The sequence below is a fragment of the Orycteropus afer genome, unplaced genomic scaffold (assembly GCF_000298275.1).
Source record: "Orycteropus afer afer isolate SDZICR_OR568_19922 unplaced genomic scaffold, OryAfe1.0 scaffold00085, whole genome shotgun sequence".
Taxonomy (NCBI): domain Eukaryota; kingdom Metazoa; phylum Chordata; class Mammalia; order Tubulidentata; family Orycteropodidae; genus Orycteropus; species Orycteropus afer.
Window position 1 is genome coordinate 6654307 of NW_006921672.1, and position 24013 is coordinate 6678319.

General features: G+C 39.9%; 1 protein-coding gene across 1 annotated transcript; it reads right to left on the minus strand.

The window, feature by feature from the left end:
* Nucleotides 1-204: 204 nt before the first annotated feature.
* KPNB1 (karyopherin subunit beta 1) lies at nt 205-24013 on the minus strand. Its single transcript, XM_007941996.2, has 21 exons — nt 23974-24013; nt 23809-23867; nt 21503-21685; nt 18010-18210; nt 16400-16552; nt 15251-15310; nt 14556-14645; nt 14105-14215; nt 13058-13159; nt 11826-12050; nt 10755-10946; nt 10034-10164; nt 8722-8869; nt 8080-8151; nt 4826-4970; nt 3557-3639; nt 2536-2643; nt 1845-1988; nt 1632-1737; nt 985-1099; nt 205-370 (listed from the first exon to the last, which is right to left on the minus strand). Exons 1-21 carry the CDS (start codon nt 24011-24013, stop codon nt 205-207), a joined length of 2634 nt encoding a protein of 877 aa, XP_007940187.2.

A 24013-nucleotide genomic window follows, 5' to 3' on the forward strand; every position in this document is an offset into this window, starting at 1 on the left:
ACATGAAGAGTCAAATATTTGACTCAAGAAAAGATTGAGATTGCTCGACTCTTCCACTAGTATAAGGCTGAGGAATATAGATTTGGTTCAGAAGCATCTATATGGGGAAGAGTACAGTGCAAACCACCAAAAGCTAGCCCTTGTCACAACTGCCTGAAGAAAGCATATCTCTTCCACAAGAAAGAGGACAGTAAAGACAAGCTCTTACCAAGCTTGGTTCTTCAGTTTTCTCAGTTCTTTTGTTGCCCATGTAGCAAGAGTTTTTGCTTTGTTAGTCTTCGATCTCCGTCCTTCAGTTAACAGTTCATGGATCATGGGCCTAGCTTCTACTAATTTCAGTACATCCTTCCCAAATGCTGTACATAAATCCCTGTGCAAAACAAACACCGAGAATGAATGCCCAGCCCTATCTACTATACTCTATTTAGAGCCTTCCAAACCACTGCTAACTAGCTTTGAGTTTCACCAAATTTTTTAAGCTAGAACAAATTTTACAGATAGCCAAGTCTAGCGCCTTCCTTCAACTGTTGAAAAGATGAGGTCTAAAGAGGTAGAGTGACTTACCCAAGGTTCCACAGCTTATTTCATGGTAAAATCAGAACTAGAATCCAGGTCTTTGAACTCCTCAAGACCAATATTCTTTCTTCTAAAGATGCCTCAGAAACCCTCAGTAGAGGTGGCTAAACAGAGGCAATTTGTTGACCAACATCAGAATAGGGGGGTGGAGATAGATGACACTACTTCTCTATCTCTGAGAACTTACTTCCTGAAGAGTTTAGTAGAAATTACGGAGATCTGGAGGGTCTGAAATAAGGCTAGAGCTAAGGTCTATAGTGAATCACATTTGTAAGCACTCAGAATAAAAGACCATGAGCTTTATCTATATCATAACACAAATCTCTTTGCTACAGAGGTGGGTTATTGTCATCCAGTCTCTTCTCAAAATTCTTTACTACATATTCTTGGAAGCAGAATACAACCTACCCTATCAGTCCAGCAGCACAAGCTACTACTCCATCTGTATGATCCTCATCTCCAGCAATGTGGTCAATGAAAGACAGAATAAATTCTACTCTGGGTTGGACCAGCATCACATCCGCTATAAAAGAAAGAGAAGGTCTGACAAAGTTGTCCTACATTGGGCAGGACTACACCCCTCTTATTATCCTTCCTCAAATTAAAATATCATTCCTCCAGTCAATAGAAGAGACAGACAGTCCTTGTCCTGTAAGCAGACAGAATACGGAAGGTAATAAGGGAATTCTCCCCTCTTTACATCAGGTATTACAAACTTCCGATTCCCAGTCCTCCAATTCAGTTCCATTAGGGCTCAACAACTGCCACTTGTGGTTGGGGCAGAAAGTGACTAGCACCTCTGCCACAGCTTTTTCCAACAGCCTTGCTGGGTCCCATCCTTTGCAATGCTCCAGATATGTTGCACAAAGAGAAAGAGGCAACAGTTCTACATCCCTACACATAGCTACTCTCTTCATTAGGGCACTGCTCCTCCTACCCCTTCCTTTAAGCAACAAGCGCTAATTTGTAAGTAAGCTAAAGAACTGAAAAACACAGCCCATTTGGCTAGGTACACACTGGCCAGTGGACTAAGTATATTGGGTTGTATACTCAACGGTGTACGTTCTCCTGATCTCCCTTCAATCCCTGGACAATTCCAGTATAGGCTTCCAAGCAGCCTTCCCGTAGCTCATTCAGATAATCCACCATGTCATAGTCTGACTGTAAGAGACAAAGAACAAAATTACATTTGGTTGACATATGTCAAAAGCCCCTCTCCTCCAATTAAGGTTGGACTTATCAGATCAGCAAGACAGTTTTAAGTGTACCTTGTCCACCTGGGCTTGGGAGGCCTGTTGAAGAGTATTCAATACTACCTCAAGGTATTTTTTAAACTCTCCACCAATAGCAAGGGCAATGTCACCAAACACTGACAGAATCTGTGGCTTCACAGACCTGTGGACATTCTCATTCTGACAAGGAAATAAAAAAAGGAAAATTAATAGTCAAACTTTAGCCTAACCAAAGTCACAAGAAACTTTTATTTATTCATAATAAACTACTAATATTCAACATTCAGATTGTCCTCTATAGCTTATCATTATCCCATTTGAGCTCCCTATCAATTCTAAGGAAATGCTAGCAGAAGTATTGTTATTCCCGTGTTACACATACATCTACACTACCAGTTCAGATGCTCGGGCAAGAAGATTGCATCTTAAGAGTTCAGTGACTTGTCAGGTACCATACAAGTATGTGGCAAAATTGGGTATACAAAAAATTAATGGTGATAAAGGGATTACATATTTACTTTTTCCTTTGTGTTTTTCTGTATTACTCTAATTAAATTTACAACCTTACTTTAGAATCATCTTGTAAAAACGTTACTAATCCTCTTCCTCATATGCCTACAGCCAATGTTCTGGGAACTTTCAGCTCTGTCACAGATCTTAATGTTTAACCATCTTTGCAACCGATCCTTTCTTTGAAAACTGGTTAACTAGTTGTATAGACACTCACCCCTAAATTCTCCAGCAGCAGCTGCATCACCTCATCACAGAAAGGTAAGATGTTGGACTGCAGGGCACGGCATAAGTCTCCCACTAAGCCCACAGCTGCCAAACAAACCTGCAAAGAATCAAGGAAATAATCGTCCAAAACAGAAAAGCTTGCCTATAGTAAAGTATGGCTTCAGGCCTACGGCAGTCGCCTGCCAAGTGCCAGGCTGGCAGTTCAAACCCACCAGCCACTCCTTGCTGTGTAGACATGGCCATCTCTTTTCCTACTTGGTCCTCCTTGGGAACTCAAGGAGGGCTCACTAGGAGTCTGATGCAGTCAGTTGGAAGATGTGCTCTTTCTTCTTGGGAGCTCTGGTAGCACAGTGCTTAAGGCACTTGGACTGCTAACCAGAAAGCTGGCGGTTCAAACCCACCAGCCACGCCTCAGAAGGAAGATGGGGCAATCTACTTCCGTAGCGATACTGCCTCGGAAACCCAAGGAGGGGTCACTATGAGTCGGGTCTGATTCGATGGCACATAACAACAACACAACATAGAAAAGTAAGGTACTTTTTTTTTTAAAAACTGAGTTGCTGGTTGTTTATCACTTAAACCTAGAGTCAAAGAAGAAAATACCCAATATGACAGGAAGAGAACTAGAAATACCCAAGATTACCATTAAGATAAGACAGAAGAGCCAATATTCATCAAGGATAATGGAGGCACGTAGTTTTTTTTTTTTTTTTTAAACAACAACACACACAAAAAAAACCTTGCTCTTTAAGGTGCCAACAGCACAATGTTATATCACTACTGCCTAGGCAAACAGTCATCTTGGGCTCCCTTATTGGGAGTACCCAATATCCTGTTTTTTACAGTCCACTATTAGCTCAGAACTCAGGGCAATAAATAAAGACACTAATACTTGTAATGATGCATAGGGAAGAACTACCTAAGCTACAGGAACCTGTTTTGTCTGTACTACAATTACTATCAGATATGAGTAAGAATATAAATATGTTATTTTGAAGAGCATATCCTACCTGGTACTCAGCATAATTTTTCAATCCAATGCCCAGGAAAGGTTTAAAGGCCTCCATGTACTTTAGGAATTCACCACCCAACACTGCAATAAAATAAACTATTAGCTGATGACAGCACTACAGAGTATCACATATATCAGCACAGATATACTGGCTTTCAGAAAATGTATTCACTCTACTCAACAGGTTGGGTGGAGTGTGTGCTAATTACTAATTCGATCATAAAGACATTAAGGCTGTCTAAGAGAAGTCAAATCCTAACTGCTGGAAGGGCCTAACTCTCATATCCTGAAGATAATGCCTACTCTCCACAGAACAGGATTTTGCTCTGGCTAAAACAACAAAGTTGGTATGGCCCTCAAGGAATGCCCAGGTGAAGTTTGAATTTGCTGAGCCAGGAGTACTGCTTCTTGTCCAGCCTCCCTCATCTGATTATAGTATGTCCTTTTGGAGGCCAGCTTGAAAACAGGGTCCCTAGGCAACCGCATCAAAGGCTTACCAAACCACAACCAGGAAAAGCACCACTGGACTTCATATCCACATCAGTTATCCAGGGGAGCCAAAATTACCAAAGTAGCACTGCCCTTTCAGGGTGGTCACATGTGCCAAGACCAGAAATAGATCTGGTCCTCAGGAGACTGGTCCTCAGGTAATGGTTTCAGTAATATACCTTACAAGCTACCTTGAAGAGGCATTCTAGGTTTCTTAAGTACTCCTTAGTGGGCTTTCAAAGAGCCTTAAGTCAGATATGCCTTTCCCAAAATAATTTCATGTGGTCAGACATGTAATAATTAGAAAATGATTTATTTCCTTGAACTTTTTCAATTTTTACTCCATTTCACGCTAGCTACCATGATGTGTCAATCTCTTAAGCATTACAACCTGAACCAGGAGGAGCTAGGGAAAAAACGGGAAACCTTTGCTTCCTTCATCCTTGATAGAAGCCAAATCCCAATAAACACTAAAGCAGACTTTCAGGGTGGAGGTAAGGGAGGTACTGATGAACACCAGATAGGTGATAGGTAACATTTTCCCCTGAAACAGGCTGCCAATCTGCAATCTGACCTAGTCACAACTGGTTCCCCATTTACTTGCAGCAGAGTGGCAAGGAAGTTAAAAAAATTACACTTAAGTCCAATATAACTTTGAACTGACTCATGCCTCAGTAAATGAAAGGGAAGAGTATGCTTTTGGTGGTCAGAAATTCTTCAAGGCCATTTAAATTGCTACATTCCAAAGATATCCCATGTCTGATTTCAGCTCACTGACCTTCCACCAATGTGCTAACTGCCATCAGGGCATCCTCTTGCACTCCCCCAGACCCAGCTGTGCTCTGGAACATCCTTAACAAGGAGGCCATGACGACATCAGAGATCTGCAAAGCATCTTGATGTTGCACTTTCCGGAGAACGTTCTGTAAAATGAACAAGAGTTCAGGATTTGTCAGTTCCAAATCCTCCAATGAGAACACTACATCTTTCTCATTAAGTCCCTTGATTTAGTTTATGAAAATATGTATTTTTTAAAATATATATACCCATCCACCAGCCACTCCTTGGAAGGAAGATGCGGCAATCTATTTCCATAGTGATACTGCCTCGGCAACCCAAGGAGGGGTCGCTATGAGTCGGGTCCGATGGCACGTAACAACACATATTTTTTTATTGTGATTTGGGTTAAAGTTTATAGAACAAATTCATTTTCCATACAGCAGTTCAAACACATTTTGTTTCATGACATTAACTGCAATCCCCATGTTAATAGCTTTCTTCCTACTTCCTCCCTGTGGGTACCTTTTCCCTGTCTTCTTCTTTCCTATGTATTCCTGCCCCCTGAGCTATCTCCCTGTGCAAATACTGCCCTTCTGATCTCCCACAGTTGATTGTTCTAAGAAGTGCACCCACTGGTATAAATGTTCACCTTTTACACCTGTCTACTTACTGTCTGGCTGGAAGGTACAGTTCAATTCCAGGCCTGAAGGATCACTAGGGGCCACACTCTTCGGGGTTTTACCAGTCGCTATCAGCCAGGTCTTTTTTATAAAATGATTTTCAGCTTTGTTCCACATTTTTCTCCCACTCTATCTAGGATCTCCTATTTTGATCCTTTTCCAAGTGGCTGAGAATGGTAGCTGGGTACCCTCTAGTTCTTCTGGTCTCAGGGTCACGTAAGCCAAGGTTCACATGATCCATTAGTCCCTTGGACTAATGGTTTCCATGTTTCTTTGGTTTTCTTCATTCTTTGCTCCAGACAAGGAGAGACCAATCGTTGCATCTTGAGCTTTTAAGACCCCAGTTGTTACTGACCAAAGTAGGATGTAGAACAATGTTGTGTAGTATGTCATGCCAATTGAGCTTAATGTCCCCGCAACCATGGTTCCAAGACCATGGGCCCAGTGTCATTCATTCCCTCAAGGTGTTTGGCTGTAGCTAAGAAGTTTTTGTAACTTTGTCCTGTTAGCTCTATTATACATTCTATTATATATACGGATATTCTTATAGCACATATGAATATATACATAGAAACGTCATCTACAAAACTTATATATGTATGGATACATTGTTCCCTTTTGCCTAGACATACCTGGTCATTTAGTAAAAAGACTAAAGGTATTTTTATGGTCAAGGGTTTAATAGTACAAAACAGTTGCATAAAACTTCCACTTATGAAGAAAATCAAAAGCATCTGGAGACATCAGTCCAAGGGTAAGATGGACCATGAGGACCTCAGCCTTCATGATCCCGAGACAAAAAGAACTAGATGGTGCCTGGCTACCAATGCCAACCACTCGGTAAGGGATCAAAACTGGAGATCCTGGATACAGTGGGAGGAAAAATGTGGAAGAAAATTCAAAACCACAAAAATGACCAGAATTCAGTTGGATGGAGACTGGTGGAACCCCTGAGATTATGGCTCCGGGTTACCCTTTGGGCCTAGAAATGGACTCATTTCCATGGATTGGCTTTCAGCCCAACAGCAGAAAGACCTCCGTGCAGAACACCTACCCCCGGGTGATGCACCCACCTACTCTAGGGAGATGTACCCCTTAGATCAATCAGCCATGAGACACCAGAGGGGCAGCATTCACACAGAGAGAAAGCTGGACAGACAGGACAGGAATGCATAGTTAAGAAGAGCACAGGGAGGGGAGAGGAGGAGATTTTTTTTTTTTTTAAATGGTTGGGGATGGTAATCAGGGCCATGAAATCAAATGCTATGAACTGTTGAATATAAAACAAATTTGCTTTGTAAATCTGAACCCAAAACACAATTTAAAAAAACAAAAACAAAAACACTCCACTTATTCCTTCTATCTCCAAACTCAGAAAAAACAGGAGACAATCCTCCCTGGAATAGTCAGATCTGCATTTCACTTATGTCTAACAAATCTCTGTCCAGAGCTTCCATTCCCATTTCTTATGGAATGGCAGCTGCATTATTTCCATTTTAAAGGTCATATTAAGAGTTCTTACTCATAAAACAAAGAGCAAACTTTCTTGTATCCTAATCCACTTAAAGATGTTGGTCAAGAAATAGTCTTGGTAAACTGAAGGCTAACTTCTCCCAATTTAACACATATTCCCCAAACCTCCCTCCTCACACTCTTTCACTTGTTTCTAATGATGTTACTGGATCATTCTTATATTTTGTCTGATGAGAAAGGAAAGAAATCTTAACAGTTATATTTTAAAAAATAATCCCTCCTCCCCCCCCAAAAAACCCACTGCTGTCAAGTCAAGAAGGAAGTTCATACATAAAATGACTTAACTAGTGTCAGTGAATACTAAAATCAGTACCCATTTAAGCTTCAGATAACAAGTGCCAGGGGTTTCCTATTATCTGATTGAAAAGAGAATAGCTCCTCAGCCACTTCATGAATAGGGAGTGCCATTTTATATTAGTTATTTCAGCCTCTCAGAAAGTCTACTGTAAAGGCTTAAAAAAATCAGTTGCTGTCAAATTGATTCTGACTCATGGACACCCCATGTGTTCCAGAGTAGCACTGTGCTCCACAGGGTCATCAACAGGTGATTTTTCAGAAGACCAGGGCTTTACTCCTCTGGGTGGACTTGCGTCATCAACCTTTGGGTTAGCAGCCAGGCATATTAACCATTTACACCACCCAGGAAGTAGGCGTTGATAGGTAACTACTGACTATAAATTACTTAAATTTCAATAAAGCTTCCAATAGCAAATGTTCTTTCTAAAACTCAAGGCTGTATTTTTAGCAGAGTGAATCACAGTTGAGAATCAAATCTGACTGGGTTAGGCTTGGACAATGAAAGGACTAAAAACAGCCAACACAAATCTAGCTCCACAAACCAAGGAGTTTCCTCCCCTACATTGTGCAAATAACAAATTGGGCGTTTCTGGACCCATGGGAAATTATTCTCCCAATCAGTCACAGACCAAAGCCTTTTGAGAACCATTTCAAGAGTTCTATGTGTATGTGAACTTGTCATCCTGGTATCTGGATTCTCTCTTATCCAGAGATCCTAAGAGGTGATGAAACTGCATTATACCTGAAGAGTTGCACAGAGTAGAGACTGAAGGTCATTGAACTGGATCCTATCAGATGTGCTCTGGATATGTGACTATGAGAGAAGAAAAGAAAATCGTTCATTGTGTTTTAAGTAAAAACCTTCTAAACTAACCCCCAAACCAAATCCTCTGTCACTGCCTCGATTTCCACTCACAGCCACCCTCTAGGACAGAGAATAGTCCCAATGATTTCCAACATTGTAAAATCTTTACAGAAGCAGAGCCCCTCATCATTCCCCTGCAGTGCAGCTGGTGCATTCAAACTGCCAATCTTCTGGTTAGCCGCCCAATGCTTTAACAGTACCACCACAGCTCCTGAAAACCTTCCAAGAGGGTTCTACATAAAACCCTTCATTTTTGCTAGGTTTGCTGTGACTATTATGTAATCTCTATTGATACTAATGTAGAAAAGTAAATAAACACACAGTATATATGGTATGTTGTAGCTATGAATAAAGCAAAAAGCAAGACAGTGTCAACTTCCAATGTTTTAGATAAACCTGTGTCTTTCTGATAAAATATATACTTAACCATCCAAAAGCGAGAACATCCTGAAAACAGAGCTGTAAGTTAATAAGAACTGCACTCTTCCCACCAACAGCCAGGAGTGCTCTAAGCCTCACTTCCATCTGAAGAACTTGCTGCAGTCGCTCCATGATGACCAAAGTAGTTTTCTGAACTGCAGGGTAACAATCCTTGGCACTGTTTTTCACGATTTCCATTAGAGATTCATAGGCAGCACTCCGCAGGTTGTTCTGGTGTCCATCAGGCCTATAAGGCACACAGAGCAAAAACCTTACAGGATCAACTGAGGAGAAAGGGCAGTGAAATTCTTATAATGTGTAATGTCTCACTGAAAGTAAGGACCCAGAGACTGATGTGGTTGTAGACCTGGTCTGGAGTTTGGCAACAAACAACCAGAAATCAAAGCCTATATTCATATAGTCTTCAGACTGGGTTGAAACTCAGAGTAGCCCTTTTGGAAATGGGCTAAATTATAGGGGAAAAAACTGGTCTGAAATACTTAAGATCCCACATGGACTATGAAAGAGGCTGCCTGAAGAGTTAAGAAAAAGATATCTCAATTTTCTTCATTTATCTGTGTGAGATGCCTTTATATACAATCCTTAACAGAGGTTTGTAGACAAACTAGTTGAGCATGGAAGGTCCTGACAGCTCATTTCACTCACAGCTTCAAGTTTTATTCACACAAACCTAAAATGATTAAAGGTTGTTCCCAACTACAGTTGCTGCATTTCAGAAGCTCATTTGTCAATCAACTGTTTGATAGCAAGTTCCTCATTCAGTAACATAAATGGTGGTTACCGAGCTAGCATGGCAACTAATCTCATCATGAGCACTACCACTTCTCTTCTAATGTAATCAAACACTGATGCTGTTAACATTATAAAATTAAGAGGCCCTGTTCAGATCAATTAATTACCTTCTAGAAGGAGAACTAACCCCAAAACAAAACTCAGAAGGCAAGAAGGGGCAGCAAAGAGGAACAAATGGATACAGGGAACCAGGGACAGAGTGGGAAGAGTGCTGTTACATTAATGGAATTGCAACTAATGTTACAAAACAAAAGTGTATACATTTGTGAATAGAAAACTGATTTGTTTTACAAACTTTCACACAAACCACACACACACAAAAATAACTTTCTAAAACCCAGTGACAATGAATCCAAAGGCAGGGGTACTAAAAGACAGTAGAGAAATCAAACAATTTTCAGACTTTTAATGTAAGCAGAACAGTCCTACGTTTCTATTTTTGAACACATTATTCACTAAAGGATCCCTTTAATTCATTCAGAGCGTGGAAAACCTCCTACTGTCTCAATGTTTCTAAGATTAGCTGAGATATCCCCTACACAGAAGGCAACAGGAGTTGGATGCAAGTCCACTAACTACTTCCATGACTACCAGTTACCTGTCTGTAGTCTCCAGAAGCTTCTGAACTATGAGTTCAAAAGAAGAAGATAAGCAATAGGTAGCTGGTTCTTCTTGATCATCAGCTACATCAGCAGCTTCATATGCAGCTTCAGCCAGACTGGAGAAAGCCTGAAACCCAGAAACACTTAACATTAGTCCTGACAAGAATCTCATTCCAGGGTTAACTCATGTTTTCATAAGATACCTTGGACAGTATTCTTTTCCAACTAATCTTAAAGAATGCTAGTGAATCCCCAACTACTTCTGCTTTTAGTTTCACTTCTTCCTTATTTCACCTTCCTCCCCCAATGGCCCCGAATGTTCCCAATGAACTACAGTCAGCCTGCACTGACTCAGCATTTAGGCCGCCTACTTTACCTCCCTTTTGCCCCCTCTCAGCAATGGTACTTTTTGTATCCAACAACTGTCTCCCTTAACCAACACTTCCTGTCCCCAAGCAACTGAATCCAAATAGTTATCCCACTAGGTTAGCTAGCCTATTCTAAGTAGTTCAGGAACTATTCACCATGAGTCAAAAGCTCTGACGGGCTCCTGCAGCTGCCATTTACCTCCCATTTTAATTGAAAAAATTAGAAAGGAGATGCTCATCAGAAAAAGCCTTCCAGTAAGGTAGACTCATTTTTCTCCCACACTTCCTACTACTTCCTTGCCAATGATTCTGCCAAGCTCCTTGTCTCACCAGGAAGAAAATCCCTTACCCAGCACACATTTGAAGCCACTCTAGGTTCAGCACTAAGGCCCTCAATTAGACACTGCATTAGTGGAGCCAAGTAGACATCATTGATGGCAGCTTCAGGGAGCAGTTCACAAATTCTGCCCACAGTCCACGCAGTTGTATCTCGAACAACTACACTGGGATCTTTCATTAATTCTATTAGGGTGGGCATAGCCTGAAAATATAATAATTATTAGCAAAGCAAAATGAAGATTAAAATTAAAATCATGCTGCCTGCTACCTTAAGAGTAAATATTGATGGACAGGTTTTAACTCAAAGCATTATATCAAGATACTTTTATAGTTTTAAAAGATATGCTTGAAAAGTTATCAATGAATATAATAAATAAAGCAGTGAAAACTTCCTTAGCCTTCTGTCTTCACTAAATCCCAGTATGGAGTTCTGTTAAGAATATCGTGTGAATGCTTTCAGTAGTCTTCACTTAATTACTCAGAGATCCCAGAAAGCAGCTGTGATGACACTGAGCTATATCCTGGCAAGGTTGAGTGTCATATGCACTAAATTTTAATGGACACTTGTGTCATGTATAATAGCAAAATAAATACAATATTCCCATAGGAGATTTTCATTATATAAATGTCATTATACTACAACGATGTAATACTAATTTCATCATTAAAAATTTTGGGGAAATGTTTATGATATACTGCTAAGTGAAGAAAAAAATGCTTTAAGACTACTTATTTGCACAGCATGATCTCAATCCTGTTGCATATACATGCCCAAAAAAGAAGATGGAAGAATAAATACCAAGAGTTAAGAGGGTTATCCCTGGGCAATGAGATAAAGGTGACTTTTTCTTTTTGGCCTTTTTTGTCTACATTTTTCATGTTCCTAGGTCCTATGATTTATGTAATAGGTTTTTAGAAATAAAAATAGCTTATCTCTCACTGACAGCAAATAACTATCCAGAAATAACTGTTGTGGATGATTATTTATAGCTGCTTTTAAAATAAAGGTACACTTTCAAGCTAAAAGTTTAAATAAGCAATAAATATCTCACTTCTCATTCTAAAACTCCCTTAGCTTCACCTGTATAACTAGTGGCTTGAGCTGATTGGGCTCTGGTCCTTCCAAGATGCAGCCAAAAGCCATGACCGCGGCATCTCGGTAACGCCAATCAGGGTTCTTGATGTGTTCTTTAATAAAGGGGAGGACATGTGGGACAATGTCATCTTCACAGCAGGTGGCCAGAAGCATGAGACACACTCCTGCTGCTTTGCAAGGGTTCCAGTCATCATCATCATCATTTTCATCCTGGTGAAAAATTACAGTACTAGTAAGGTTTTATTCAAAGAATCATTTAACCTCAAAAGGGCCTCTGACTACTCCCAAGTGTCTTTAGAACTTAGTATTGGGAGAAATATGATTTTTTTTATTATTTTATACCTTCCACAAAGACTCATCACTGTATAGCCCTTGTTAAACAAACTTCAGATAGAAAAAGACTCCACTAATACTATACAACAGGGACAAATAAACTACGACTACCTTCAATAGCATGGATGAATCTCAAATGTACTGAGCAAAAAGGCAAAATCAAAACTAACCTAGAGTTAGAACAGCAACCACAAACTGAAATATGAGATGAAAATTTAAGAGAACACCAAGTCCATTTCAAACCAAATACAACTCTACTTATCTATAAAACTGCTATATTCAAAGGGCCACATACAAATTATATTCCTATGCACAAAGACATTTCACAGTGCTCAAAGTCACCAACACTTTCTTCAGAGTACTGCTGGCTCTTTGGCATTATTCCCCATTCAGCAGAAGTGAAGTGACAAAAAGAACCTCCCCAATACCAAACCAAGAAAAAGAGCCATACACAAGAAGAAAATAGTGATAACCGGGAACTCGTATCCAACCTCATCAGCATTTAAAATGCATACGTATCCTGTGAAGCCATGAAAACAGCTCAGATATTAGAACAAATATTTGAGTGGCCTAAAACTACCACATTTATTCCTAACCTTTCTTTACTGTAACTTTTAGAGTATGATGCCTCTTGTTTGAAAAACATAGTACTCAGGAAATCAGAGCAGGGTGTGTGGCTCATTCCTGATCAAGACACATCTGAAATATTCAGACCCAATTCTCCTTCACAAACAACTTGAGAGCCAAGGCTGTCCCTGAGTCATCTATAACAGAACATCAAATAGCTGAGGCGATGCCAAATTTCTTCATGGAAACTGCTGCACAGCACACCAAATCTCACAAGGGGTCACAGCTTACCTAGCAAGGTTTGGAAGGTAACTCACCTGTTTTGTTAGGGTCTGTGTAAGGATTGGAACCAGGTACTGCAGTGCTCCCTTGGCATAGAACTTGCTGGTGTGCTCAGGGGGTCGTCCTTGTTCTGCTGCCTGAAGATAAAACATACAGCAAATTCCAGACAGCAGCAAAGAACCTATGATACTAAAGGCATATAAGAGCTGGCAAGGAGTCCAGAGAAAATCATATGGGACAAATGAGTAACATTCACTGTGATCTTTGGAGATGCTCATTTTGTGGTCTCCTGCCATGAGACTCTTTTAGGCCATGTATATAATCAAGGTAACTTTAAGAATTAATTCTTTCCTCACAAACTCAATTCATATCAATAAGGTGTCATCTAAATGATTTTTGGATAAAGGGATGTATTTCATTTACTTGATACTATGTTTCTGAAGCGCACAAAGACAGGGTTGGAAACAAAGCTTGGGTTCAAAGACTGTAAGTACAGAACTAACCCTCCTCCCTCCCATCTGATTCCTTTACCAGAATTGTCAAGTATCTATTATACATTCTAAACTTTCACTGCTAACCAGAAGGCTGGCAGTTTAAATCCACCAGCCACTCCTCGGAAGGAAGGTTGGGCAATCCTACTTCCGTAGTGATACTGCCTCGGAAACCCAAGGAGGGGTCGCTATGAGTCGGGGCCGACTCGATGGCAAATAACAACAACAACAACAACAACAACAAACTTTCACTGCACTGAACTTCAGACAGGAAATAATTTCTGCATTAGCTCTCACCTCCTGAAACTGTGTTAGCCTGCTGCCCCCTTGTGTTCACAGTACTAAAATCAATGCTTACAATAAACCATGCCTAACTGATCAGCAAAAACATGGGATGACTTATTACTAACCTATCTTCCTCATGAGGGGCTTCTGCTGGCAGAAATTTCTGCAAATGGAGATATTCTCAAAGCCAAGTTAGAATAACAGGTTTCCCAGCAGGAGAATAACAACATTCACAAATGAAATACATCCCAAAGCCTAGCGAAAATTAAAGCTCTCCCTTCTATACCCATCCTTTTCCAGGCTCACCTCTGAAGCTTCAATGGCCAAATCCATTTCCTCATCACAGACATTGGACCAGAATTCGATTCCTTGTAGTGCCACCTCATCAATGTCACTTTTCATTGCTTCAATTGTGATCTTAAGAGAAAAAAACATGACACACGCCCCAAATAAGTGCTCGTTCAAATCAGTCTCTCTGTCTTTAACCAATGACATCCAAGTTTCAAAAATGTAGATTTATGAAATCTAGGCCTGAAAAGTAGAAAGAGCAAGCAGATTTTTTAAAAAACACTTTTTAGCAGCACGAAGTATTCTTGGAATGACTCTGTTGAGCTTAAACATAACACATAGACTCAAAGTATTTTCCTTGATTTCATAATATTGAGACAAAAATTACAGAACTGAAAAAACAGCAACTAAGAACAACAGGCTTTGCAATTAGCTACAAGCGCAAATGACATAAAATAAAAATACTTACAGCAAAAAGAGCAGGACCCATATATGTCTCCATGTACTGATAATACAAGGACATTATCTTCACTAGATTCTGTAATGCAGCCACTCGTACCTTTCACAAAAAAAAACAGATTAAACAGTTTACTCTAATAACAATGCAATCTGACAAAAAAAGTAACAAAAATGAGTCAGTAATCCAAAGAGAGTTAACTAAGCTACTTATAGGTGATATTATTTCCCGAGAAATACATTCTTCCTCAAATTTATCTTTTCCTATTTAATTACTTCTACCCTCTTTTTTTTTTTTTTCCTGCTTTAAAGGTGCCTGTGGAATCAACAACATAGCTAAGTTCACGGATACACTCAAGCTGAAGAAATTACTCTTACCTGCTTGAAGGGTCAGGTTTAGGCTACAGGCTACTGTTAACACCAAAACTGTTTTAATTGCTACAATTCAAAACAATCACTTGAATAAATTAACGGTAATTAAGTAGCTCTTTAAAACCATTTCTATGATAATTTCCAAGTACTGTTCCCATTTTTTAAATATTTTGAAGAAAAACTTTTTAATAATAAATTAGTCAAACTATTTCTGAAGACAACTGATTACTAATATTTCAAACAACTACATGTTAGAGCTGGCATTTCCTAGGAAAGCCGTAAGACCAAGATTTTTCATGACCTCATACTTGCGTTCATATTCAGACACTCACTCACCCTTGTATCTGGACACTGTGTGGCTTCACAGACCACCTGCATAATAAAGTGCCTTTCAGACTGCAGAGAGAATAAAGATAAAAAGAGTAAGAGAGAAAGCATAAATCATACATGTGAAGACTGCTAGAGTCTTTCTACGAGGGGAGCCTCTCTCTCTCTCAAGCCCCACAATCCTAGTATCATCAATCAAGTTGCTTTTTCTAGAGATAGTAACAGCACTATAAAGGATTTATTATAAAAGATTTAGCCCCAGTATGTGCTATATGACCTGCCCTCCAAAGAGGTCTCTAATCTTTTAATCTCCAAAATGACCTTCACTAGTAAGACACCAGGGAGAAAGGAGACAGGAATGTAGGTCACAGGGTTTAAAGAAAGATGGTTAGTTTATTTATTTATTTTTAAAATTTTAAGTAAATAAATACAACCTATGTGTAGGAAAATCAATTTCCTTGTATCTAAAATGTTAAGAAAAGTCAAAACATGTTTTGTTTCAGAGATAAAATTTGTTTTCTGAGAGATGGCAAATTCCTATCAAATGCAGTGAGTAAAGGAAAGCCCAGAGTTAATAAAAACTTCAAGCATATAAACATTTATACAGTAATTTTCAAAAGCACCTTCCTAAGGAGGTATAAAGCAGCCTAATTCTTTAAATCCCAAAACATACCCACACTTTGAAAAGTGAAAGAGAAAAACCTAAACTTAGAATATCTTAGATCACATCATTTCCAAAAGCCTGAGGAGGAATGACAATCACCTATTCCCATGGCCTGGTCTCACATAATACAAATCCCTACTTAGAAAGAAAGAAATCAAATGCTTCCTGACAAGTTGGCACGAAGTCATAAACATTTTTATATAATTAAACAGAACAAAACAAAACAAAACCCCACTATTCTCATCTATCACCCTCTGAACTGTGTACCTTTTTGTCAAAAGATCGTTGTTGTTGTTGTTATCTGCCGTCGAGTGGGACATGACTCATAGTGACCCCTCCTTGGATTTCCAAGGCAGTATCACTACGGAAGTAGATTGCTCCATCTTCCTTTCGAGGAGTGGCTGGTGGGTTTGAACCACCAGCCTTCTGGTTAGGAGTCAAGTGCCTTAAGCACTATGCCACCAGAGCTCCCATGTCAAAAGATACTTACTTACCTCTTTGTCAAAGTTTGCTTTGGTGAACTCCAATGAGTTCAGGAGTGCGTTAGTAGCCGCTAGCTTCACATTATTACTAGGCTCTTCTTTCCTCATTCCCTGGATTATGGCAGTCAGAATCTCATTGGATTTATCCTGTAGCTGCTCTGGGTCCTGAAACAAGCAAAAAAGTGTGGTGAATCTAACAAGCTCACACCTAATCATCAATCTTTTTAGTGATAAAATCTACTTGAGAGAGTATTAGGACTTTTTCTGATCTTTTCACATACATTTCCATTTAGGGGCAACACTGCAAAACACCTGCCAAATAGTGCATGGTACTAGTAGTCCAAAAATGAACCGAAACAAGTTACACATATCAACTTCATCTGACTTTCTTAGCAAAATGACTCTGGGCATGAGGTTAATATTGGTTTTTTCCTCCTTCCTGTGCAAATGAAGGTAGTATCTGTAGGGTTTTCCCAGGCCATCTGTACCAAATGAAGTAAAAATTTAAGCCCACCACAGAGCTGAGAGCTAGCACCTGGCTACAATATCCAGGGAATTGAAGTCCAGGTTAAATCCTGTGGACTTCTTTACTTCATCAAGTCTGCATATCAAAGCAGACAGAGGAATGCATCAGTAATAACAGCCCTAGGAGGGTTACATTTAAAATATTATGTTGTGGGTCCAGGGGTCAGCAACCTTTTTCTGTAACACAGTAAATGGAAAAGTAGCACAGCACCCTTGGTATATTGAGGATCTTAAGGAAAATGATCAGGTCAGAGATCTGCCAAGACAGAAAATATCCTCATTTGTAAGTCCAAAATCTAAACCTCTTCCAAGATATGGATTTCCATTATGAGTTTTTAAGCCTCAAATCTCTTTACTTTATGCCCAAATTAGCAATGTAAGGATAACTATCTTATCTAGTAGCTGCTGTAACAGAAATACCACAAATTTGGCTAGAAGTCCAAAATCAGAGTACTGGCTCTAGAGAAAGAAGACCAAATTCAAGGTGCTTTCACTCTCCATCCTCTCTGGAGGAAGGTCCTTGTCTCTTCTGAGCTTCTGCTTCATGTGGTTTGGCTCTCTCCTTGCTGGCTTGCTTGTTTAATCTCTTTTATATCCCAGAGATGGAGTTAAAACACACCCTACACTAACCCTGCCTCATTAACATAACAAAGACAACCCATTCCCAAATGGGATTATAACCACAGGCATAGTAAACTAATCAAACATACAGATCTAAAATAACAAATAGGAACTCTAATGGTATAGCGGTTAGGTTAAAGTATTAGGCTGCCCACCAAAAGGTCAGTGGTTCAAAAGCACCAGCCACCCCCCAGGAGAAAGATGAGGCAATCTGCTTCCATAAAGATTTACAGCCTTGGAAATCCCATGGGGAAGTTCTACTGTGTCCTACAGGGTTGCTATGAGTCGGAGTCTACTCAATGGCAATGTGTATGACTTGGGTTTTTTAAAGATAACAAATAAAACATTTCTATTTTCCAAACACTCTGCAATAGCTTGTTTTTCCCCATACGAGGATAAAAAGTAATCCTAATACGATGTGTATCATATGAGGCAATCAGAAGTACACAAGTTGGATACATTAGGCAGGTACTTACTATATCTTGGCAAATGTAACCAATAGCTTCCAATGTGGACTCTTTCATGTGTTCTGTGCTGTTGGGGTTTGTAACATTGGCCACCAGCTGAGGAATGAGCTCTGGCCACTGGTTCACTGGGATCTCTGCACAAGCAATACCAGCCACACACTGCGACGCAGAACTAGGCCGGTAGGTTTCTGTGCCCAAAGTCTGCAAAACCTTAAAAAAAAAAAAATACAAAAGATGTCAATTTTGAACATATTTTGAACATATTTTGCCCACTATAGATCAGTTTTCATCTGAATTCTTAAAGAAAAAACATAAAGTACAGGCATATGCAGTACAGTCAGCTGTACCAGCCCCAGTACCATCATCAGCTAATCCATTGTCCCAGAGCCTACAAACAAAACCAACCATCATTGCTTCCAAATAGAATTCTCCAAAGCCTCATACCTCACTTCACAAGGTAGGAAACAAGTAGTAAGGGGAGGTAGCATTAAAAGGTATGTGGGGGGTGGGGGGCAAAATTCAACTTCCACACTCCTTGGTGATAGTACAAGGCTGTCTATAGTCTCAAACTGTGCTCTGTGGACAGAAGTGCTGACTCTAGATTAAGGCTAACTCTGGGGCGCAGGTGGGTCTGATACATAAAAAGGCCTTGATCAAGTCTCTACATCTCTACACCAAGCAACAAAGTTACTGATGTTACCAACACCTAAGAACTAATCCTTGATTAACTTCCAATCTGAAAGGATTAGTTTTATTTGCCCAAGAATCAAGGAATTGTCCTCTCCCCATCAACAGATACTCTGAACTAGACAGATATGCCAGTTAACATTAAGATCTGCTTGCCATTATACATGTCTTATTTGAAATGGTAACCATATAAACGATTCTATAAAGGGTAAAGGCATAGGTACAAATGACAGAAGAAGCTACAACTGACCCAGGGTTAATCATTACTATTATTAGCTAATTCAGTCAATGAACTCACTAAGAATCATCAGTCGACTCAAAAAGCAAGCAGTTAACAGTGGCATAGACACAGGACAAAGAGTAGCTGCCAAATATTCAGGCCAGCTCTGCTGACTGGGCCAGGTCACTTAGTATCCTGCTTTGTAGCCAGTAGCTAATAATGAACTCAACAAGATGTACAGTATGTCATCATTCCTGCCCCCCCCCCAGCTCTGCCCAATAATAAACAGCTTTGATGGATTCTAAATGATTATTTTGCTCTCTAGGACTAGCAGACTTAGCAAGGACTTTAACAAAAACTGTACATCAAAAACATGAGGTGAATTGTCCAAAGTGGAAATGGCTAAACAGGTATCAACCCAGGTCTAATTAAACAGTCCTAGTCCAGGATGCGTTTATACTTGAATCCATTCTACAATTACCATATCTCTTTTAAATTAATTTAGAAAATCCCTTAGTATTACTTGAGGCCATTTAAAAGCTATAGATGCTCAACTCCTGAGAAATGAACTTAAAATAAATAAATAAATACATACATACATACCAGAAGTGGTCCTATACTACTACTCAACTATCAGAAGTAATCAAAATAAGAAACTAGTGATCAAATGTGTCTCAATTTCCAAATTTCAAAAAAGAAATGAATACCAGCACTAAGAGAGAGTATTATCAGTTGTTGTTGTTGTTATATGCTGTCCAGTCAGACCTGGCTCATAGTGACCCCTGCTTGGGTTATCACTATGGAAGTAGATTGCCTAACCTTCCTTCCGAGGAGTGGCTGGTGGAGTTGAACCGCCAGCCTTCTGGTTAGCAGTCAAGTGCGTTAGGCACTATGCTACCAGAGCTCCTAAAAAGAAATAACTACCAGCACTGAGAGAGAATATTATCAGAGGTGCTATGAAAAAGGGCAAAAAAGGCCATGACCTGTTAAGTTTTTTCATGCACAAGTATTTAACCATGTTTATATACATTCTGAGGAGCTCTGGTAGCACAGTGGCTAAAGCACTTGACTGCTAACCAGAAGGCTGGCGGTTCAAACCCACCAGCCACTCCTCGGAAGGAAGGTTGGGCAATCCTACTTTCGTAGTGATACTGCCTCGGAAACCCAAGGAGGGGTCGCTATGAGTCGGGGCCGACTCGACGGCACATAACAACAACATATACATTCTGATCCAAATTTTTAAAAATATTGAGTGTTAAGAATGATGTGCCAAAAAATAAAGTCAATTACCATCCCCAATTTGTCTTATCTTATTTACTATTATGCAATTTTGGGGAAAGAAATCAAATCGGCATTATAACCACCAAAATAATAGAATAAATTTCATTTATGTCAAATTGCTGAGAGGAAGGGGTATTTAAATGTCATTACATAAGCAGACCTTACGTGGATAGAAATAGCTCTACTTATTTATTCCAAGGAAAATTCAAAATAACTTGGCTTTCGTAATCTAGTTCCCTGTCGTGGGCATCTCCATGCAGAGTACAGAGAGAAGGAGGCACACAACTAGAAAGAAAGAAATTGTTGCCTTAAGGGTCACTAATTTACCTAATGCTGACACTCAGAACCAGGAAATGTGAACTATGGTATATGACCTTGACCTGAACATATACACATAGTAATCCCCAAATATTCTCTCCTCAAATACCAAAGATCAACTGATGACAGCATAGATGCTAAACTTAGTATACTCTTTCTAAGCCTTAACCCTGGCCATATAGGCTATAAAGAACTTCACTAATTAAAAAAAAAAAAAAAAAGCACACCTACCCGTATATTCTGAATCCTTTGCTTCAACTAGAATTATGCATTTTTAATTCAAGAAAGTCACAAGAACACCAAGATGCAAATCAACATTCAATTTTCCTCAGGTATTGGGAAATAATCTCTCTCTTCTAATGCCTTAAAAAAGTCAGATGTTTCTAAAGAGAAGTTTTTCATAATTCCTAAGTAAATAAAAGCACCATTAAACACCATAATCCTATTTTGCAAACTCTTTGGCATTAAAAGCCCAAAAGATCATTTAATTTTCCTCTGGTTTCACACAGTACAATGCATAAACTATCAAAGAGAATTATCCACAACACAAGTTCACCAAGAGCCAGGTGTTATTTGAACTGTGGAAGAATCACTTGGGAAGACAGTATGAAAAATATTCTTGGGCCTCACTCCAGACCTACCAAACAAAAAGCTCTTGAGGGAGATTGGACACGCATATTATTAACAAATTTCCTATGCAATTCTGATCTACAGAGTTTGGGAACAACCAATTTGTATCTCCAATTCACCAAAGAGACTCTATAAACTCCTTTAATTATCAATTCAGTTATCAGGGAGAAAAAAACATCCAATCCATCAATGGGAATGAACAAGATGACTTAAGAAAAACTGAAATAAAATACAATTTTTATCTTCCAGTGAAGCCTGTGTCTCAAAAACGTATCATATTGTCAGCTCTATCCCATGCAAATTACAAAAGAAGTGACAGTTGTTTGTTTCCTAGGCAATATGGCCAAAAGGAGATGAACTACTTACATAGTTCTTGACTTCCCGACGAGCATTGGCATCAATAGCAAGCCATCTCTGCTGATATTGTGCCTTGATGTCTGGATCCTTAGATGTCAAAGAGTTCTTGATTTGTAGACCAGCTGCAACTCTGGCAACCTGACTGTTTCCTGGATTTGCCAGCACTCTGGACAGTTCCACAAGGAAAGTGGGCTGTTAAGAGAAGATGCACGTGCAAAAAGAAAACATCTCTTGAAAATTTCATCAAGTGAGGCTAGCTTATGAACACCAAACCACTGAGAAAAACCTATTTTTTTTTGTTTTTTTGTTTTAGGACAAATCATAAGTGCCTCAGAAAATTCCACAAATATCTACCTATTAAAGCCATCTATCTTCTCACGAAGCTTCAAACACAACAAGTTGCAGATTTTCCTATCAAAAACATTCTCAATGGCTACATCTTTACCTTAAATCCCCAGAATTAAAGTATATTTGCAAACTGATGGTCAATGGATTCTTCTTTGTAAAATGAAATGTCACTAACAAATTTAATAGTACCTGATATGCAATATGTATTTGTAGAAAGCAAAACTTTTTTTTTTTTTAAACAAATACCTTACTATGAAAAAATGATACTGAGGGTGGCTTTTGAACTCCTGAGAGTAAGTAATCTTGAAATAAGAGAAGGATATGCTTACAAACAGGCCTAAAACATAAACCTAAGAACCTACTGCAGGTGTGGACAAGGCCACATCTGCACTAACCTTCAATAAAAGGGGAACAGTGAAAAAAGCAGACATATAAGGAAAAACTGATAGATATTTATTAGGTTAAATTTTAAAGATAAGAAAGGTCAAGGCAAACTGTTCCAAAGAATCTGATTTTATATTTATAATTTACACTTAATAAATACACTAAATAAAAGTTACTATTACATTTTGGACCTGAGTTGTGCCATGACACATAGAGGAGCCCTGAAAGACACTCAATTTGTTAGTAATGCACAGGTCCTCTTCTCAAAAAAAAAAAAAAAAAAAAGAAAAAAAGAAACACCTCATCCAAATGGAAAAGTCAACAAAACAAGCCAAAAGCTGATAGTTTCTTACCACTAACAAGTACTGTGTGGCACCTAAAATTTAATCACAGCACAACATATTCTTAAGTGTCTTAGTACTTTGTAACGTTTTAAAAATAAAAGGCTTCTTGCAAATTAACAAAAACAGGAATATATTCCAAGTGACATATTTTCAGTCTATACTAACAGAAAAAACCTTCCTCAGGAGAGATAAGGGTAAAAAGGTAGTACAAATTTAGAATTTATAAGAACAAAGGCTTTTACACATAGTAAGCCCTCCCCCTTCTTTTTGCTTATTTTGTTTAGATAATTCAAGGGAACACATTTTTGTTACGTTTTCTACAAGTTACCTGTTACCTTCTTAAAAGATGTCAAATATCATCCACCCTTCCCTCTGCTCCCATCCCCACAACAGGTAACCAAAAAGACACAGAAGCGGCTTATGGATTGTGAAAGTCAATTCATCCCACATTTTCATACAGCAGACCAGTCTTTATACTCTAGTAGGCTTATCTTCATTTTTTGGGGTGCCTTTCAAACGTGAAAAACGCAGAGGAACTTTCCTCTGAGATTTCATCAGGAAACAGGCCCGATCTCCTCAAGGATGAGCTCTAGCCTGTTGTCTGGGTGCAAACCCCTAGTGATTACATCTCTGCTCATCGAGGTAAAACAAAAACAAAAACAAAAAAACCCAGGAAAGGAATAAACAGGCAGAATAGGGAAAATATCTATTGGAATGAGTTAAGAACCATTCGGTGCCAGCCTTAGGCATGAGCACAAACCAAGGGGGTGAGGAAAGGGCAGAGCTCTGGGAAGTAGGTAGAGTGAAGCCCAGGGGCCACAGGACAGTAAAAAGAAGCCGGCCCAGGTCAGAACAGGGTTGGCAGCTGGGCTCCGAGCTTCCACATGGCCCCTAGGCCCGGCTCCCCCACCCCCACCCTTGCTGAACACGCAGCACCGCGCAACCTAACTTCCCTTTCCTCCCTCTTTCTCCCTCCCGCCGCACCGCCGCCCTCAGGCCGTGCGGCGATTGGGCGGCAGTCACCTCGGCGCGGCGCGCCATTGGCCAGCCGCTGAGGCCTGGGGCGGGACACACCCACCGGCTTCCCCATGGCGGGGTTAGGTTGGACCAGGGTGGGGGGGAGGGGGACGGGATGGGGCGGGGTAGGTTCCTGAGGCCTGGGCCTCCAGGAGGGCGGGAAGGCCCCGGACGCAGGGGATGGGAAGACAGCGGGATGGGGTACAGCAGGGTGGCACGCACCAGATTCTCTACGGCCGCACGCTCCAGGAACTTCTGCGCCGCTTCCAGTTCAAGCCGATCTAGGCAGAAGGAAAGTGGGAAAGGGGACCGGGTCAGAGGGTCCAGGGCCTCCCCTCCCCCCACTTCAAATCACCTCAGCACGACCCCCTGGCCCCTGCGTCCTACCAGGAGACACGGTCTTCTCGAGGATAGTGATCAGCTCCAT

What these genes read in the sequence shown, in the direction of transcription:
- KPNB1 (XM_007941996.2), bottom strand. Translation starts at nt 24,013, where the DNA reads ATGGAGCTGATCACTATCCTCGAGAAGACCGTGTCTCCTG. An exon ending in TGGCCATTGAAGCTTCAGAG is followed by an intron (nt 13,160 to 14,104) that starts GTGAGCCTGGAA and finishes TTTTATCTTCAG; the next exon opens with GCAGCAGAACAAGGACGACC. An exon ending in AGATCAGGAGAACGTACACC is followed by an intron (nt 1,100 to 1,631) that starts GTTGAGTATACA and finishes TTTCTTTTATAG; the next exon opens with CGGATGTGATGCTGGTCCAA.